We start from the raw sequence: 20,352 nt of genomic DNA on the forward strand, positions 1-20,352 counted from the left end.
TATGTGTGCCTGGGGGGAAAGGTAGGGAGATCTTTGTATGCAATGTTCATAACTATCTTACCTTTTTCCCTTTGCTTGAAAGGAATGTTTTGTATCAGTACAAAGAAATGTTAGGATATGATTGGAACTTTGTCTTTTATGGCAAGAAAAGGTACAGTATTCCAGGAGAGTTGTTCCTAGCAAGGACAGGTTTCTGCAAATAGCCATGACTTTGATTGTTACTTATTTGATTTTGTTTTCTCTTCTTTCTCATTACAGTATACTTATTATGGAAGTATCCAGGCATACTGCCTTGTCTTATAACATGGCCTCCTGTACTAGACAAAATGGTTGGTGGAGCAGGTTTGTATATGCTAGTTAAAAAAATATTAATTTTCCTCATGCCAATTTTCATTAGGAGACCAATTCATTACAATTGTCTCGAGACAGCAGGAAAGCACAACAACGCAAAGAATAGACTCCGCATTGCCCCACGATCATGAGGACCATTTAATACACATAAGCTTATTTATAATAATTTCACAATCTCATAGAAATTAAGACTATATTGAGATAATAACAGATTTCATATCAATTAAACAAATTATATACATTGAGATAATTAATTGCAGCAAGCATTTGGAATTATTGATTATCTTCATATAAATCAATAAACACACAAATTATTGGAAAAATGTGTACAAGCCAACCATACAGGCTGGACAAACAAAAGTTGACTTCTGAATCACATTTAACCAATTTCATCTTAAGCAAATCTTAAGCATATCTTAAACAGATACATCTTTGGATCAAACAGAGGATTGGATTGGAAAACAGCATTTTTAACCGCAATTAAATAATTAGAAATCTCCAAAAGAATAAACAATGCCAACACTAGCAAACGAACATTTTGTATTCAGCAAGATCTGGCATCAATGCTTAAACCATTTACTGATATATAATATATTAAATCCACCGTTATTTACAACCAAGTAATTAAAGATACTCCAAATAAGCAACAAAGCATTTATAACCCTGGTATAAAAACGCAGTAGAAAGGGAGGAAAGCATGAAGGCAACCAATAGCCCACTAAAAAACGCAGTAGAAAGTGGAGACAATCTACTGACGAGATTCTTCAGGTTTTGAAGAAACTCCATACAAAGCAATCAATAGCCCAATAAAACCAACAAATACCATAAAACGCAGTAGAAAGTGGAGACAATCTACTGACGAGATTCTTCAGGTTTTGAAGAAACTCCATACAAAGCTTTCAATAGCCCAATAAAACCATTCAATACCATAAAACGCAGTAGAAAGTGGAGACAATCTACTGACGAGATTCTTCAGGTTTTGAAGAAACTCCATTCAAAGCAATCAATAGCACAATAAAACCAACCAATACCATAAAACGCAGTAGAAAGTGGAGACAATCTACTGACGAGATTCTTCAGGTTTTGAAGAAACTCCATTCAAAGCAATCAATAGCACAATAAAACCAACCAATACCATAAAACGCAGTAGAAAGTGGAGACAATCTACTGACGAAATTCTTCAGGATTTGAAGAAACTCCATACAAAGCATTCGATAGCCCAATAAAACCAATCAATACCATAAAACGCAGTAGAAAGTGGAGACAATCTACTGACGAGATTCTTCAGGTTTTGAAGAAACTCCATACAAAGCATTCAATAGCCCAATAAAACCAAACAATACCATAAAACGCGGTAGAAAGTGGAGACAATCTACTGACGAGATTCTTCAGGTTTCAAGAAACTCCCCACCCTCTATAAAAAGCGCAGTAGAAAGTGGAGACAATCTACTGACGAGGTTCTTCAGGTTGTGAAGAAACTCCACCACCCTCTATAAAAACGCAGTAGAAAGTGGAGACAATCTACTGACGAGATTCTTCAGGTTTTGAAGAAACTCCATACAAAGCATTCAATAGCCCAACAAAACCAATCAACACCACAAAGCGCAGTAGAAAGTGGAGACAATCTACTGACGAGATTCTTCAGGTTTCAAGAAACTCCCCACCCTCTATAAAAACGCAGTAGAAAGTGGAGACAATCTACTGACGAGATTCTTCGGCTTTTGTCGTCAGGGTACGAAGAAACTCCACCACCCTCTATACAAACGCAGTAGAAAGTGGAGACAATCTACTGACGAGATTCTTCAGGTTTTGAAGAAACTCCATACAAAGCATTCAATAGCCCAATAAAACCAATCAATACCATAAAACGCAGTAGAAAGTGGAGACAATCTACTGACGAGATTCTTCAGGTTTCAAGAAACTCCCCACCCTCTATAAAAGCGCAGTAGAAAGTGGAGACAATCTACTGACGAGATTCTTCAGGTTTCAAGAAACTCCACCACCCTCTATAAAAACGCAGTAGAAAGTGGAGACAATCTACTGACGAGATTCTTCAGGTTTTGAAGAAACTCCATACAAAGCATTCAATAGCCCAACAAAACCAATCAACACCACAAAACGCAGTAGAAAGTGGAGACAATCTACTGACGAGATTCTTCAGGTTTCAAGAAACTCCCCACCCTCTATAAAAACGCAGTAGAAAGTGGAGACAATCTACTGACGAGATTCTTCAGGTTTCAAGAAACTCCACCACCCTCTATAAAAACGCAGTAGAAAGTGGAGACAATCTACTGACGAGATTCTTCAGGTTTTGAAGAAACTCCATACAAAGCATTCATTCCCCTTCTATAAAACGCAGTAGAAAGTGGAGACAATCTACTAATGATATTCTTCAAGATTTGAAGAAATTCCATACAAAGCCTCTATTTTTAAGCATAAAGCAGCATAATTGGACATACCATTTTATTGGAGTATCTTTAACCATATTTAGTTAACTGATTCACCCTTCCAGCTTTTGGGAGGGTGGGTGGGATTTTTTGGTCCATCAAGATCGAAGGAACAATTGCAAGTGCATCACTAGGAGAACTATGGACATAACAAAGGAATGAAAAATTAAGACAGGGGAAACCTGAATGGCTGCACACCACTAAAGTGACAGCTGACTGGATAGAAAAACTGAGCTTGTTGCTATAACAACATAACAACAACCCTAAATTAAAACTGAATTGACCAGGAGACCAAAAAACTTTAAGTGTACTTGAGAATGCTCAAGTGGGAATAAGAGGATAAGCCTCTACACCTAGATGCACGTGACAGCCTAATGTCCCCTGCTGCTGAGACAATCTAGTTTTTAAAAGATTTGCAACTTTAAAAAACGGAATTATTGAAGTAGAAAAATGAGCAATTCCACAGTCCACAAAAGTGTTAACCCTGCAAAAACAACAGGGACCAACAGAAATACATGTAGAAAAATGCACTGAAACAAGTGAAGAAAGTCACAATGCACAAACTAAATTAAGAGCCAGTCTCCCTTATTATGTACAGATTTGCGATACAAAAAAAAATAGAATTGTCTCTAAAAAATAATTTTGGTACATATTAGCACCAACAACTCACATGTAAAATATGAGCGTGCACAGCGCCCTCGTTCAGCTTGAAAATATTCTTGAAATTTCAGCCTCTCTGAGCCTTACTTGCAAATGGTAAACTTTGGAGGTGCATAACATCGTGCGCCATCATCATCCCAACCTGCATTTTGCATTTTTTAAAGTACCAAATGGTTACATTACAAAAACCAAGAAAAAAAATTGGGATCTTGATGGCGCACAAAATCAGCAAATCCAATGATTTGATGAAAAGCGCCCTCGTGCAAACTTCAAAGCATCATAACGGGCTGCGCCATTTGGAGGTCAATTTGACCTCTTTTTCCCACTCGCTGCACAATGTAGGCTTTTTACTGCATCACAAAAAGATGCGCCAACAAGATCCCAATTTTATTTTTCATCGTCTAGCTTCTTTGGCGACCAGTAGACAAAAAACAAGCAACAGCTAATTGGGATCATGTGGGCGCACTAATATAAAAGAGGTCAAAGGTCAAGCTTTGTGCCAAAGTGATGCATATTTGCCTAAGTGCAGCACGAAAGTGGAACTTTGACCCGCAATAAAAATGTGCGCCAACAAGATCCCATCTTACTTTTTGGATGATTGGATAAAGGGGCTTATGTATAACTGATAACAAGTAAAAAAAAAAGTGGGATCATGTGGGCGCACTAATTCAATAGAGGTCAAAGTTCATACTTTGTGCCGAATTGGCATTACTTTGCCTATGTGCAGCACATAAGTAGAACTTTGATGCGCCAACAAGATCCCATCTTACAATATGTATAACTGATAACAAGTAAAAAAAAAAGTGGGATCATGTGGGCGCACTAATTCAATAGGTCAAAGTTCATACTTCATACAAGATTAACCGAGTTGCCGAATTCAGCAACCTTTCACTCAAACTCAAAGTATTTTGACAAAAATTTTTTTTACTCTCACCAACTACCATGATGGAATCAGCATCATCTGAAATGCACTCACACAAGTTTCTATGAGACATGTCTGGTGATCCCCATTGAAAAAAATTCGCACAAAGTATGAACTTTGACCTCTATTGAATTAGTGCGCCCACATGACCCCACTTTTTTTTTACTTGTTATTAGTTATACATAAGCCCTTTATCCAATCATCCAAAAAGTAAGATGGGATCTTGTTGGCGCACATTTTTATTGCGGTTCAAAGTTCCACTTTTGTGCTGCACATAGGCAAAATAATGCCAATTCGGCACAAAGTACCGTATGAACTTTGACCTCTATTGAATTAGTGCGCCCCCATGATCCCACTTTTTTTTTACATGTTATCAGTTATACATAAGCCCTTTATCCAATCATCCAAAAAGTAAGATGGGATCTTGTTGGCGCACATTTTTATTGCGGGTCAAAGTTCCACTTTCGTGCTGCACATAGGCAAATATGCATCACTGTGGCACAAAGCTTGACCTTTGACCTCTTATATTAGTGCGCCCACATGATCCCAATTAGCTGTTGCTTGTGTTTTATCTACTGGTCGCCAAAGAAGCTAGACGATGACAAATAAAATTGGGATCTTGTTGGCGCATCTTTTTGTGATGCACTATGCAGTAAAAAGCCCACATGTGCAGCGAGTGGGAAAAAGAGGTCAAATTGACCTCCAAAATGAGGCTAAGTCCATTTTCAAAAAATCAGAAAAATATGAAGATCAAGAGATCCCAAGCTAATTTTTTCAGTTCTTGCAGAGAATTAACTCTTCTTTGATGAAATGCTATTCGGAGAGTCAGGTGATGTTGGCGCGCAATAATACAGGCGTGCAAATATGTGCGAAAATAGGAAATTTTGACCTTTGACCTCTGTTAACTCAGTGCGCCAACGAAATCCCAAAAAATTTTTACTGAAAAATTAAACTTGCCATGTAGGTCTTTAATTTCAAACTTGTTCGGACTTGGGATCTTGATGGCGCAGCCCGTTATGATGCTTTGAAGTTTGCACGAGGGCGCTTTTCATCAAATCATTGGATTTATTGATTTTGTGCGCCATCAAGATCCCAATTTTTTTCTTGGTTTTTGTAATGTAACCATTTGGTACTTTAAAAAAATGCAAAATGCAGGTTGGGATGATGATGGCGCACGATGTTATGCACCTCCAAAGTTTACCATTTGCAAGAAGGCTCAGAGAGGCTAAAATTTCAAGAAATTTTAAAAGCTGAACGAGGGCGCTGTGCACGCTCATATTTTACATGTGAGTTGTTGGTGCTAATATGTACCAAAATTATTTTTTAGAGACAATTCTATTTTTTTTGGTATCACAACCCCCCTTATTCATGTACATAATAAGGGAGACTGGCTCTTAAACAAGGAGCTGAACAGAAGTGGGTTAATTTTGATGGCCCAAAATTACTAATGCTCTTCAGGGACAAACAACAAAATATAATATAAAATCAAACAGCAAACACTATATGCTGTTTACTGCTTCAACCTAGAAGTACAAACCAATTCTGTGGCAATGGGAGTCGACGCATAAAGAGCGTGGTGCATGCACTCGGCAAGTGTAGGAGCAAACTTGGATAGCTCCCCAGGTTAATTATGCAGATGCTTGGTAATCTTTTGACTAACAACCAAAATACTTGACTTCAAATGACAAATTAGTGCACAAAAGGATACACTTATAAGCTGAAACGTATCTCATTTATTACTACTATCTGCACTTAGCTTTCCTTTACATATCGAAGTCTTTATATGTTGAACAAACGGTAAAAGAATGTATTTTACCGAGAGCATCCTACAACAACAAACTTAATTTTTCAACATGGCAGCGCCCAGTGAAATGGGTGACAAGCTATTTTTAGCATACTTCAAGGGCGTAAACAAAAATGCCATAGGAATGCAATGATTAAGGATGCACAACACTTAAACAAACTTTGATTTAGGTAAATGGCATCAACAGCAAGTATAAATCGTGCAGCAGTTGGAAGCGCCAAAGAAGCATTTACACATGCATTGCGCTGAAATAATTATTCTCATACCTCCAGTTTCTGAGGTCTATTTACTTTGTACTTCTGAGTTGATGGACTATATAGTTTAAGATCAAATTCAAAGTAAACTAATGGCAAGTTCAATTTTGGTCTTCCTCTTCACAGATCTTATGCTTCCAGGTGTTGTTGTTCCAAGTTTTGGACTTCCAGAAATAGCCAAGAGGCAGCTATGTGCAATATGTCTTCCTGATAGTGGTGCCCCAGTTGCAATAGGAATAGCTACCATGTCTAGTGCAGATATGATAGCGTCAGGAATGAAGGGCAAAGGAGTGCAAACATTACATTGCTATAAAGATTTTCTATGGTAATTATAACTGCTTTCATTGAGATAGGGTTGCTGCTATACTTTGATTTGCGTGAGTTGGTAGTGACATCAGTGCCTTAACGTGATTGCGCTGCAAGCGTACCCGTACCGACAAATGTCTTTGTGTGCGTGTGATACACTCTGCGGAATTACGATAATGTGCGCATTTGAATCTGCGACCTGAAATACGCAGCTACGTCACTATCAAATTCGAGATAAAATAAAGTATAGTGCCAGCTTTCAAATTATAGGGTCCAAACAGAGAAGATATCTTACCCTTCCCAGAATCCTTTGCAACATGATACATCACCTATTTCATCAAATGACACTCTTATTACTTAGTACAGGCTTTGCTGACCACTACGGCACCACATCATTCCGTAAACCATTTAACAACAATTCTAGCAATACAGAGAACAGTAATACCATTTGCCATTGAATAGCATTTAGTATAATATTCAGTAAAAATATGCTATGATCTGGAATGAAGGGCAAAGGACTCTTGATATTATATTGTGTAGGGATTAGCAGCTAAAGCTAAAAAGCTCCAATGGCACTGCCTTGTGGAGTGTCATAAGTATCTTGAGATAATTCTAGCAATGCAGAACACAGTAAGGCATGCCACTTGCTATTGAATATGCGTAGTACGCAGTAAGGCTGGCATTTTCGGGCGGGTATACGGGTACCCGCCCGAGATTACATTACCCGGGCAGGAAATACCCTGCCCGGGTACCCGAAATTGTTTTCGGCTTTGTAGTGTCCCCGGACCTAGACCTAAATGCTAGGATCATTCATGGTTGACCTAAAAAAAAATAAAATAAATAAAAAATTTCAAGATGTTTTGTATTTTTAATATGAAAATTGATAATTTGTATTCATGTCATACTCTATTAATGATTTCAAATTGCATTCAAATTCAATGCATTTTTTTTGCAATTTGGTACCGTTACCTGCCCGAAAAATGCGCGGGTACCGGTACAAAATTACCGAAAATGCCAGGCCTAGTACGCAGTGTTCAGAAGGATATGATATGATCGGGAATGAAGGGATAAAGGAATTCAGCATCGATAACCGGTTTCAGTAGGTGCCTAAAATTCTTTGTATCTTTCAAACATTTTCTTTTGATAAAGGAAACAAGGTAGCAAATCCAACCCACCAACTATCCCATTTCCTAATGTGCAATCAACTCTATCAGAAGAGGACTCTGGTGCAAATCCACAAACTAATGAATCATCAGAAGTCAAGCCCCCTACTGACGATATACAACAACTCAATCTAAATGGTACTTCAGCAGAGCCTAACAGTACATCAATTAATGAACAATTAATTGCTGCCACAGGAGCTGAGGGTGACACTGCTGAGTTACCTGCAGCAAGTGGTGAATCAGCGGTAGAGGGGGATGGTGTTACAGAAACTGGAGGTGCAACAGGTGGAACAGAAGACGTTGTGGAGGATGAGGAGGTGGAGGATGACATACCACCAGCAGGTAATAGGGCAGTGACAGTCTTTTTTGTTTTATTGGTATTCTTTCTTTAATTGTCAACAGGGGTGTGATTTGTCTGGATTTTTCCAGATTTTCTGGGGGTTTTTTGTGGCCAAATTTGTGCAATTTTCTTGATTTTCAGTCCATTTCAGGCTGTTTGTCTGGATTTTTTTACTATTTTCTGGATATTTCACAAGCTTTGAATCACACCCCTGTGTCAAAAGGAGTGCAAAGCACTTCCCTGTTGTTTGTATTTGAAGTATGAAATAAGACATTTTATCGTCATAAAAGACATCTTTCTCAAGTGGTCATTACCTTAATTTTGGTCAAGTCGTCTTTGCTATTATTTGCATGACATGGTATCTTAATCTTGGTAACAAAAAAACTAATACTTTCTCTTTTCCAAGTTGATGAAGTCAAGACAAAAGAACCATACCTAACATGTTGATTATGTCTGTTACCGTCCTATAGAAAGAATCACTATTACTGTCCTTAACCCCAACACCTCAGGCCTATTTTGTTTGTATTTGAAGGAAGGAAGAAAGTCAGAAAAACAACAGAACAATTTTTTTCTTGGGTGCGGTTTTGAACCAGATCCCTGTGGTGCTAGACACGTGCATGATAACGCAATCGCATCACGTGGAATCCCAGCGCTTGCAGATGCTTTGTGATTTTTGATGTTTGGTTCGGTTAGGGTTATTATGCTGGGTGAAGGGAGAGGAGGATTTAATCCAAATTGACCAATACACTGGGACTGTTCTCCCTTGGTTTTGGTGAATAATTTGAGTTACACAAATCTTTATTGTTCATTCAAGCCAGCATTAATTATGCTTTACTTTAATTTATTTTACAGTGAAAATGGACCGCCTCTTGTATCAGTGTCTTCTGCATTCACTGAAATGTAAAGTTAAGAAGTCTGACCTGCCTCTGCTGACAAGTACCTTCTATAAAAATCACATACTACCATGCTGGTGAGTAATTACTTCCAACTTTGTGTTTCATAATCTGTGTGTGTGTTTGTGTCTCTTCATGTGTGTGGGGGTATGTGTCCACTAGACCTTTTCATACTGAGTAATTCGGATAAAACCCGAAGCATGAAATAATTTCCCCTATCGCACGCGCATATAAGGTAGGTCCTCTGGCTAAAAGACTGGAAATCACCACAGGCCTAGTGATACGCTACCCTGTGGAATTGTGTGATCAATGTCAACAAGACACCATCAATCCATGGCATTATATGTTGTTGATTTCTTACAAAGTGTCACAAAATGTGGACCAATGTAACATTGACATTTTACAATTTGAGATTGGGCCTGTGGAAATCGATAAGAATCTGTACTTTTGAACCTCAAGATCCTGAATGCCCCTTGAACATTTTGGCTTTTTTTAAACACTGCCTCCAACATAGATTTTCTGACAACCCTTATCTGGGCCGGGCTCTGGGCACTACTGGATATTGATCCTGTCCCAATTTTGGACTTGTGTTGAATCATTGGGTTATTCCATTTAAAATCTACACTCCCTGTGTGGAAGATTTTGGAAAATATCCTCCACAGGGAGTATGAATTTCAAATGGAATTAACAAATTAGCAGCTCCATTTGAAACTCACTCTCCCTCAGTGGAAGGTTCAGGTTGAATCATTCTCAGAGGGTGTATGAAATTCAAATGGAGCTGCCTAATGTGCTCATTCCATTTGTAATTCATACTCCCTCTGGAAGATATTTTCAGCCCATTGGTATTTTCAGCTGAGAATTTTGAATTGAAGGTTCATGGCACCCTGGTCCAACTAAAAGTGGGATGTTTCTATTTCACATCAGCCCTCAAATTAACCCACGGCACCCATGGCATTTTGCCGTGGGTGCCCATCCCTACTGCCGTAATGCCCTCAAAATATGTCCTTTACCCAAGGCAGTCACTTGCCGTGCCCCTTCATTATAAAATCATCAATCTATGTTTGTGTGTGTTTTCTTCACTTTTGATAAATTGCTTTGGTGCCCTTCTCAAATTTTCAACAGTTGCCATGATGCCCTCTTGAAATATTACAAATTGCCGTGCTGCCTTGCCTTTTCATTGAAAAGCCAAGGCAATTATCAACTTGCCCTAAAAAAGTTGCTGTGCCCCTTCAGATCCATAATTCGAGGGCTGTTTCACATGTTAACCATGGGTAAGAAATGAATATATTTATTGACATTAGGTTATGTTTGAACACCCTGTATATTAAAAATTTTCTGTATCATTTTAACTTCTTACTTTGTATTATTTTCTCTTTTTATCAACCAGTCCCAGAAACCAAACCTTAGATGTGAAGAAGTCCAGCTATAAGAAGTTTTCCAAATTTTTACAAGCGATGCAGCAAGAACACCTGCTGACTGTAAAGACAGAGAAGAAAGGCATTGACAATGTTGTAGACATAGACAGAAGTCACCCAGAGTAAGGCAGAAATAACAATGTATGCAAGGCTAAAAAAAATTTATTCCCATAGGAGACCAATTTTTTCGAGCTCTGTTCCTGTTGGTTTACCCGCCATATAATTATTTGTTATTCTCATTGTATTGTACTAAGCATGGTGAAATAAATGAAACTTCAAATGCGCATGAAAAACAAGGGTTTTTTTTAAGCCTAAGGTCTAACAAATTGTTGTTTTGCACTTCATAAATCAAGCCTTGTTCAGTGGGCCAAGAAAAAGATGTTTGAAATTGATTTCCTCCATTTCCCTCAATGTTGTACTACATTATTTTAAGCAGAAAATTAACAAGTTGATCCAAATCACTCCATTAGCTCATTGCGAGAATTTTATTGGAGGGACAACCAACAATTTTAATTATATTTAAGCGGTGTAAAGTATTGATTCAATTTCACATTATTTAAAACTAAAACAGCACCAAAATATGTTCTTATATGTGGATTATTCTCATCTGACTACAGAGTGAACCAATTTATCTTGTTGCTATGATTCAACTATCAGGTCTTGAGATTGTTTGTGATCTTTGAGAAGTCATATATTTGAGGGGAAAACAAACTTTTGAGCAACTATATTACTACAGACAGCTTTACAAACATGTATAAATAATTGTAAGCCCAATCTATTGTACTGTTTTTTGTGGAGGGTGTCTGCCTTTCATCTCTTGTGTCAGAAAGATACTCATTTAGAGGTATGTGTTTGCAGATGGAATTCTACAGTATATGTTCTACATTCTTTGATATGCTGTGCTGTATGCACAACCTCAATCTGCGGCACCATGTACTTACATAATTGTGCTTTGTAATTTTCCTCTGATGTATATATTTTAGTGTGCGTGCCTTTGAGATACCAGAAGGTGATACCAATGATGAGGATGATGTGCAGGGTGGAAAACCTACAAACAGTGAAGCAGTGTGGTCATCTCCAGAAATTAAAGAGTTTTTTCAAGTTACTACTAAGATGCTTCCAGTTTTAAAGTGTGCAGGATACAGGTAAAGCATTGAATATTTTCTCCCTTATTTGAGTCATCAGCAAGGGTGAAAATAAGTGGGAGACAGGGAGCCGTTTAGCCCCCAGAAACCCTGAAATGGCCCCTGGTTCCATCTAAATTTAAGCTGACCAGGGACACTTTTCTTCAGAAACTGGCCCTGGTCACTACACCCAAAAATTCAATTCCATAGCCATTAATGCATCATTATGCATGATGAACTTATTGAGTCCTATTGAGGGGTACCGACCATGATGGGGGCACCGGGCCTGATGGGAGGGGGCACAAGCCATTTTTCGGCAATTTTCCTGACTTCTGGCCAGATTACGATGGTAATGCTGCCCAGAATAAAATCAGCAACATGTCATACCCTTTGTGATGTCATAACTGTCCAAAAGAATTTTACCAGGTGGGCACCCAGGTTTCATTATCATGTAAGTACGGGACTTTTACTTTTTTAGCAAGAGAATGCACACATCAGCTATTGGTTACATTTCTACATGTGCATACTGTGAAAATATCAGGAAAATTGAAACAGCCATTTTTAAGAATTTTTTTTGTTGCTATTTTAATACTAAAAATTCAGGTTTTAGCACCCTAACGGGCGTGCCTTCCATATGACTACATGTAAACACCACACATAGATAAAAGGCCATCAAAGCAAAATGCATGATCCTTTTCCCCAAAATTTGTGCATATGATATAGATTCAACACCTGGATTGTAATGCAAGTGATGTCATTGTCTGCACTCTTTTAATTTCATTATTGAAATGTTTGACCCATAACAGTATGGTCCAAAAAGATGCAAATGAAGGAATCCCCCCTCCCTCCCGCTAAAAATAGGGATGACTTAGTATTTATTTTAGATTTAATAACATCTACTCATGTTTGCATAGGAGCTACTATGGGCGATCTTTTCCTTTAGACCACCCTCGCTATATAGGGACTAAATTATTACTTTTGTATCAAGGTTTAATTTTGCATCAAGGTTAAACAGTTGCCAAACACTTTGAAGTCAAGGTTTAATGTATTGGAAGGAGGGCAGGGCTTCGATAAATGAGGGAAATTATGGGGTAAAAAATAAGGTTAAAACAACTTTTTGAAAACAAGTAAAAACAGGTATTCTGCTAGGCAGCTTTTGTCTCAAAAAACAATTTAAAAACTATCGGAAAAGCAAGAAACATACCTTCGTTAAATCAGCATCACTTCCGTCACATAAAAAGATGATCAGATGAGTGGAAAATGGCAAACAATTTGTGAAATGAGGGATTTTTTAAAAGAAAAATACAGCACGTTTTTGAAGAAATTCGCCATCTTTAATAATGCAAAATTGCGTCACGCAGTAAAAACCTGTCAAACGCGCTTTTAAATACTTTATACGCGAGCGTGAATCATCGTCAAAATGAGCGTAAATCAAGCGCTCGTGCTACGCGAATGTTTTGATGTTTGCATCACCGGTTGTGCATTCAGCTCTTTTACGTCAAAAACTGCGATAAAAACGTGGATTTTGGAACAAAATAAAGCTTGTTCTAAGAAATAAAAGGTATGTTTGTATAGCTAAGAACATGATTAACCTTGATGCGAAAGTTTAATTAGATAAATTCATAATTTTAACCTTATATAGCTCGGGTGGTCTAAAAGAAAAGATCGCCCTACTATGATCCCAGCTAGTAATGATTTTGCAGGGATAATTTTTATTACAAACACACTCAATAAATCCAACAGGTTCTTTACATAGATACAAAATAAGTTCTAGATTGTAAAAGGTGTAATTGTAATATACAGTTACAATGTATAGTATTTATATAATTGCTTTTCACACAGACAAGGCGCGTGGATGACAGCGGAAGAAGTGCGAAAAGCAGTCACAGATTATGTCAAACAGGAGGAATTGGCTGATAGGACGGATAGAAGGTAGGGGACAGCTCAAAGATCTTTTAGTAAAGCTAGATGAGAACTAGTGTACATGTTCACGTAACCTCCTTCAACATTTGCATAGAATTGGATACCAGGATCGTATTCTGATTCGTTGAAATTCTAATTAGCATACTTTTGGATACCACCATATTTGGGTTTACCTAATTAATTATTAATGACGATTATGTTGTTTACATCATGATGTCATTAGAGCTTGTCACTCGTCCGATTCGAAACACAAAAAACATTTGCACTTTTCTTTCCATTAACGTTATATCGTGAAATACCACATAGCGGAGGTGTTAGTTTATTATTTAAGGAAAATATTCCTGGCGATGACCCCATGTTGACAATGGCTAAATATGCTGTATTAGTTCTGGAAAGGGTCCGGCAATGGTCCGCCATTTTTTTTTCTTCAGTTGAGGTCATTTAGTAGACTTCCTTACCAGTCGTTTTCATTATCCTAACTACAGTTTGCACATTGAAAAGTGAACTTCGACGTACGTAATGCGAAAATTTCTTGGCGTACCTTTTTTGATTCATTTTTCAGCCCGGACGGTTACGTTTGCGGCTACGCATCGGTATAGGGATGATCGGTTCTTGTGTATATTAGAATTCTGTGGGGACAGCTACAGACAATGAACCTCTATTAATGGAGATGAGAGGCTCCATGGTACAGCTCATATTTGTATTGCTGTACAGGATGATTTGAATTGTTACAGTTATTGTAGCAGTTTCACTATGTAAACATCATTCGATAAGAAAATTAATTTGTGCTACAAACAAATGTACACTTTCAGTACCAGCACACAGCAATAATTATTCTGCTGTCATTTGGATATGTTGTCCTATCTAGGTACTACACAGTAGCAGGTTCAAAATACCATCTAGTCAAATATCGGATTCAATGTGATTTGCCTGCTCAAGTGGCAGTTGAAACTCAGGCAATGGGAAGTACTTAAATCATCCTGCAATCACTGTGTATACTGTTGAGTCCTAAATTTTCTTCTTTTTCTTACTCTTAATGATACCATAGGGTGAACACTGGTTTCAATTTTTTTTTAAATGTCAAGTATAATGTTGTTTGATTAATCTGTAATAGATAGTAAAATTCCTACCAGAACTAAATTAAAAGAGTATTTAATTTTGTGTATACCCTTTTCATGGCAGGTTGGTTGTCTTAGATCCTGTGTTACATGATGCTGTGATGAAGAAGACTGAACCATCCACAACACATCTTGCATGGGACAAATTATTTACAAGGTACGTTCAAGTATTTATCTCAGGGGTTATCAATAGGCGTCCCGCGGGTCAGATCCAGCCTGCCGACTAATTGCAGTTGGCCTTAAACAGGTCTGAAATGTACAGTAAACATAACAAACACAGATCTTGGAAATAAGTTTGTCCCTCTGTAGCCCAGAAGCATATATAATTGATAACCTCTAACTAATGCTGGTCTCATACTGCCCTGCCGCTTGCTGCTTTGAAGATGATTTTGCTTCACTGCGGAGTCGCACCAGAAATGCTAGCAGTAACTAGCGGCAAGCAGATATATCGATCACTTCACCGCTTTGCCCAGGCGGCAGCATCACTCGGAGCAGTGCCGCTCTGATGTATGAGAATAAAATACGATTTTGGAGCAGTGCTGAGCGGCAACAGTGGCTTTCAGAGTCGTGCCGCTGCCGCACAGTGGTGTGTCGCTCCGCTTGCAAACAAGTGCAAGCGGCATGATGAAGAGCCATGCCGCTCAGAGGCAAGCGGCAGAAAATATGAAACCAGCATTATATGTTAACTCCAAATTAATGGACTTGTAAACCTTTTGCATTCTCAGTGAAATTATAACTTGCTGTTTAGTTAATAGCAAGTGTTTATAGCATTTCCCAAAATTTCAACTGACTTTCAGCACACAATATTCACTAATCACTAACCTTGAATTTTCGATGTGTGACACACACCTTCATCAGAAGAAGTCCTAAGATGTTGTGATGGACTTGCCCTTTTGTTTATAATCATGTTTGTCAATATTACATTAAATTACCTACCAATGGGAAAAGATGTGTGTCTGTTTACTTCAACCAAGTATCCAAATATAGCCTACCCAAAAGTTTACATTTTGTCATTTGTGATTTCAGGAGTTACCGAGAGTTAACAAGAGGTCATCAACTGGTACTGGGCAACCCAGGCATAGCAACTGAAAACCAAAGAATGAAGAAAGGAAATATAGAACCAATAGAATTAAAGATACAAAGGAAGGCTGGTAATAAGCTGGTAAGTATTTACTAAGTCAGATAAAAAATAATTACAAGGGTTGATAATCGATAACATTATGAATGTTCAAATTCACTTTTTCTTGACAATTTAAGAAAGAAGTTGAAGTTACAGTGGTGATAAATATGTGTGGTTTAATGTCTCAATTATTAGAACGTTCATGTACTGCCCAATATGTTTGGGTTCATCTGTTTTGGGCCAATTCTAAATATACCATGGGGAGGGTGGAAGACTGAATTTAAACTACATTCAAAAAAATTTCCAAGCCAATAGCTCAGCAAGTCACACCAATGGGAATTGAACCCTGGACCTCATGCACTAAAGACTAGTACCTAAAACACTGCCACACTGTTACATCATATCGTAGTATTTTTGAAACAACACACACCATTTTACCCAGTTGTTATTACGTTTTAGTGTAATATGATGGGCAGTGTGTGGTACAGATATATACTTGATATAAGAAATATGTAAAACTGTGCAGCATGCTGTACTATGTTTAAAAAAAGTTTGTCCCAGAAGATTTTTAGTTATTATTGCATTTTTGAACCCCACATTTGTTGCCAAATTTTCAGATTTTCCCCTGGCAACTAAAACTTAATGCGCACTCAGTTTTCCGAGACAACCCTCTTCTGTTTGGCCTTACAACAGTACTTGGCTCTTATTCCTTCCATTGTTGTATTTAACCCCCACAGGTTACCTTAATAACAAGACTGGAGACTTTTGGTATAGATCCTAAAGATTTCTCACATCGTATCCAGAAAGGGGTATCAGCCAGCAGCTCTGTATCAGCACTACCAGGTCAAGGTCAAGGTCAGCAAGTATTAGTGCAAGGCAACCAAGTCAATTATGTCGACAAGTTATTAACAGGTAGGTCATTATGGTGGTGGAATAATCTGTTCATCTATCTGTATTTGGTAATTAACCTTAACTTGTAATTTTCCCTGACAGTTTTGCTTGGACCTAAACTTAGGACTGGAAATGCTTGTCAGCATTCAAAAAATGGTAAAAATGATCAAGTTCAAATGTTGCAGTGATACTGATGGATTGTGGGATAAATGAGAAAAAATTCTTATTCAATGGGAGTGGTTTAGTTCGTAAACACATAATCTGATTGGACAATTTGCATGATTCCGGGTGTCGTCTATCAGGCCTTTGACGACCCCACGTCATGAGTATTGATAATGCGTAACACGCTTGTAGAGGTGCGCGTATGTAGCGAGTTGTATGCGTATATACAACTTGTGCGTAATACTCATAATCGCTTGCAGTACGCGGGACTGCAGACATGAAGTTGTAAACAAGTTTCATTCAGTTTAGAATAAGGGGAGTTTTTATGATGGTAACTTAATTTTTGCTCAATAAAATGGCTAAGAATGAGAATGAGACGGGCAGGCAGGTCTAATATTTTTGTAGTGGATACCAACTGCACCTGCCTGTTGTCTGTCACATGGTAGAGGATAGTGAAAACAAAAATTCACATTGTTTATTCTCCAATTATATTTCAGTGCATGGGGGTTTGAGAGACCATTTAAATGCAATATGAAATAGAAGCTCCCAAGAATCTGCAATAAAATGTTCGTGTTCACTGTGACACTATTACTAAATTTAGTAATAAGAAAGTCAAAATCTTGATAGTTGCCTTAAATTTGGATTTCTCCATGATTTGTATATATATTTTCAGAACATTACAAGCTACCACGAAAGTACATTCGAGGCTTAGAACTGGCTCCTAAATCTGGAAAGAGAAGGTGATGTTGGAGGGAAGGAGGGAGGAAGCCATGACAACAGTAATGGTACCAATGCTGTACTGTGCTGGTGCTGAAAAACCAAGTCGACCTGGGGGGGGGGGGAGTTTCACAGTGTACAAATGCCAGGGAAACACACTTTATGAAATAGGGGGATCATTAAGGGAAGGTATGAACGTTTGGGCAGTATTTATTGTGGGAAATTAGGGCACATCAGACATATCGAATTGCATTCTGAATACGAAGAATGTCCCTCTGATATCAAATAATTTTGATTTTTTGAAATTCGCAATGTAATACACATTTTATGGCAAATCATTAAAAATTGATATTTTTGATATTTAACAGTACTCGAAGTAAACTTTATAAATCTGATGATTTATATTTGAAGTGTATGTAGGTGGGATGAAAAGCCGACGATCAATTGAAAATTTTGACCTTTCGTATTGAAGATATGGATTTTGTTCCCAAAACACACAAACAAAAATAGGTCTTTTGGGGAAAAATCCATATCTTCAATATGAAAGGTCAAAATTTTCAATTGATCGTCGGCTTTTTCTTCCTAGCTACATAGACTTTAAGAATATATCATTCAATCTATAAAATTTACTTCGAGGACTGTTATATCTCAAAAATGTGAAAAATATCAAATTTTGTTAATTTGTCATAAAATTTGTATTATATCGTAAATTTCATAAAATGAAAATTATTTGATATCAGAAAGACATTCTTCAGTATTCAGAATGCAATTCGATATGTCTGATGTGCTCTCATGTCCCACAAAAATACTGTCGAAATGCTCAAAACGCTCATTCCAGTTCCCTTAAAATGACCCTAAATGCACAAACTAGAAGTTTGAAAACGGCCCTTTTTCTTGAAATTTTGACCCCTAAACATTCTCTGAAAAGGGCCTCTAATTCATGTTTTTCTGGTCATGCATGTGTACACTGTGTAACTTGAGTGCCCAGCCCCCAACCCCCCCCTCATACAAAACTTGGGGAGCTGATCCTGGTTGCGATGGTTATTTGTGGAAATGTCTAGGGTGTGCGCTCTTGACCAGCAAAGTCCCTTTGTTGTTAAATGGTTTATGGAATGATGTTGGGCCGTAGTGGTCAGCGACAACCTGTAACGTGTGCTGAGGCTTACGGATCAACATTTAGACGTTTTTATTATTTATTTGCGCTTTGAAACAGCTGCATATTAAAGCTTATGGGTCACAAAAATAAATCACAAAAATAAAATCTGTGCAAATATGCCTGCTATACAGTGTATCCAAGAATCTAGCAATTGTTTTGACTCAAGCAGATTTACTGAATTAGCTATTGAACTTGTTTCAGCATGGAGTCACACAATAAGTGAAAGAAAAAATGAGAAATTGTCTAAAATGTCACTTGTACTGTGCCTCTGATGTTGGTGATGGACATGTCCTGGTTCCAGTGCAATTTGCTAAACATGAGGACAAAAATCTGTGTTGGTATTCATGGCTATGGTTTTACTGGAATGACACAAAGATACAGCTGTACTGGTAACTGGCACGGTAGAACCAGATGGTATTAAAGGTCTATTCAGTGATTCGCTCATCTGGAGGATCGTACATATCATCAAATTTCAGATTTTAGCACCATTTTTAATGTCATAGATGTGCTAACATAGCCTGCTGGTGGTTAACCCAAAAGCTGTGTATTAAAGACAAAATAAGACATTTTAACTTAAAATAACTTTTGCGGGGATTACTGAATGGGCCTTTAATGGCAGTATCTAATTTGAGGAGCTGCAACATTTTACCAAAGCCATATCTATATTTATCAACGTGTATGGCATCATTTGCTTCTTACTCAGAAAGGTTCATGGTGCCCTTGATGGTCACCATCAAGGGCACCATGCATTGTAGACAGCCTACAATCAAGGAAGTGTATGTTGGCACAGTTTGGCAAACTAGATGTAAATCGCCACCCTCTCCCCCAATTCAATGTTGATGAAATCACTTTTGCCATTGGGCTCTACAGTCTTCCCAACATTGATTGAGGGGGAATGGAGGAGGGAAGGGGGAAGGTTTGTACTTCTCATCAATGATCAAACATAGTTATACTTATTTCACTGAGCTCTCACAGCAGCAGTGTCAAGTTCCAACATATTGTCAAAGGTGTGCCAACTATTTTTTCCCTTGATTGTAGAATTAACATTCTATTAACAAGCTATATTGCTTTTGGTACCATATAGTATTACCTTGGTACACAAGTATGCCATTAGCTCCGATTCAATAGTAACAGCCTAGAGTTAATCTTAGGCACCTAGCTATGTCTGTGGTGCAGTGTAGTGTTACATTGGTGCCCAAGTATGCCATGGGCTCAGGTTCAATGTAGACAGCCTAGAGTTAACCTTAGGTACCTGGCTATATATTGCCTTTGGTGCCATACCTTGGTGCCCAAGTATGCCCTGAGCTCAGGATCATTAGAATTAACCATAGGCACCAATTTTGCCTTTGGTACCATATAGTGTTACCTTGGTGCCCAAAGCTCAGGATCAAAGGAACAATGTGACTTTGCTGTAAATAAAAAACATGAAAAAAAACTTGTTCGATTACATGCTACCACAGTCCCATCAACTGTAATCATGGTATCATCTTCAGGCAGTCTTCTATTTGGTCAATTTTAAAAAGTTTTAAAAAGTATAACCTATTTATTTTTGAATGAAGAGAATAAAGTCATATTTCAAAACTCAA

General features: G+C 37.9%; 1 protein-coding gene and 1 long non-coding RNA gene across 2 annotated transcripts in view; both read left to right on the forward strand.

The window, feature by feature from the left end:
• Positions 1–17,763, forward strand: part of LOC140152489 (eukaryotic translation initiation factor 2D-like) — a 33,459-nt gene extending 15,696 nt beyond the window's left edge. Inside the window, exons 4-14 of the mRNA XM_072174864.1 lie at positions 259–342; positions 6,565–6,763; positions 7,894–8,249; positions 9,100–9,217; positions 10,528–10,677; positions 11,539–11,700; positions 13,522–13,611; positions 14,785–14,877; positions 15,747–15,882; positions 16,578–16,752; positions 17,567–17,763. Of these exons, the coding sequence (XP_072030965.1) occupies positions 259–342; positions 6,565–6,763; positions 7,894–8,249; positions 9,100–9,217; positions 10,528–10,677; positions 11,539–11,700; positions 13,522–13,611; positions 14,785–14,877; positions 15,747–15,882; positions 16,578–16,752; positions 17,567–17,637 (1,634 nt within the window). The 3' untranslated portion in view covers positions 17,638–17,763. The remainder of the gene's footprint in view (positions 1–258; positions 343–6,564; positions 6,764–7,893; positions 8,250–9,099; positions 9,218–10,527; positions 10,678–11,538; positions 11,701–13,521; positions 13,612–14,784; positions 14,878–15,746; positions 15,883–16,577; positions 16,753–17,566) is intronic.
• A 1,590-nt stretch (positions 17,764–19,353) lies between these two features.
• On the forward strand, positions 19,354–20,352 carry LOC140152560 (uncharacterized). The gene is made up of 2 exons (XR_011859033.1): positions 19,354–20,014; positions 20,098–20,352. It is a non-coding gene; the product is annotated as an uncharacterized lncRNA (long non-coding RNA).

This window comes from Amphiura filiformis, chromosome 1 (genome assembly GCF_039555335.1).
Source record: "Amphiura filiformis chromosome 1, Afil_fr2py, whole genome shotgun sequence".
Classification (NCBI taxonomy): domain Eukaryota; kingdom Metazoa; phylum Echinodermata; class Ophiuroidea; order Amphilepidida; family Amphiuridae; genus Amphiura; species Amphiura filiformis.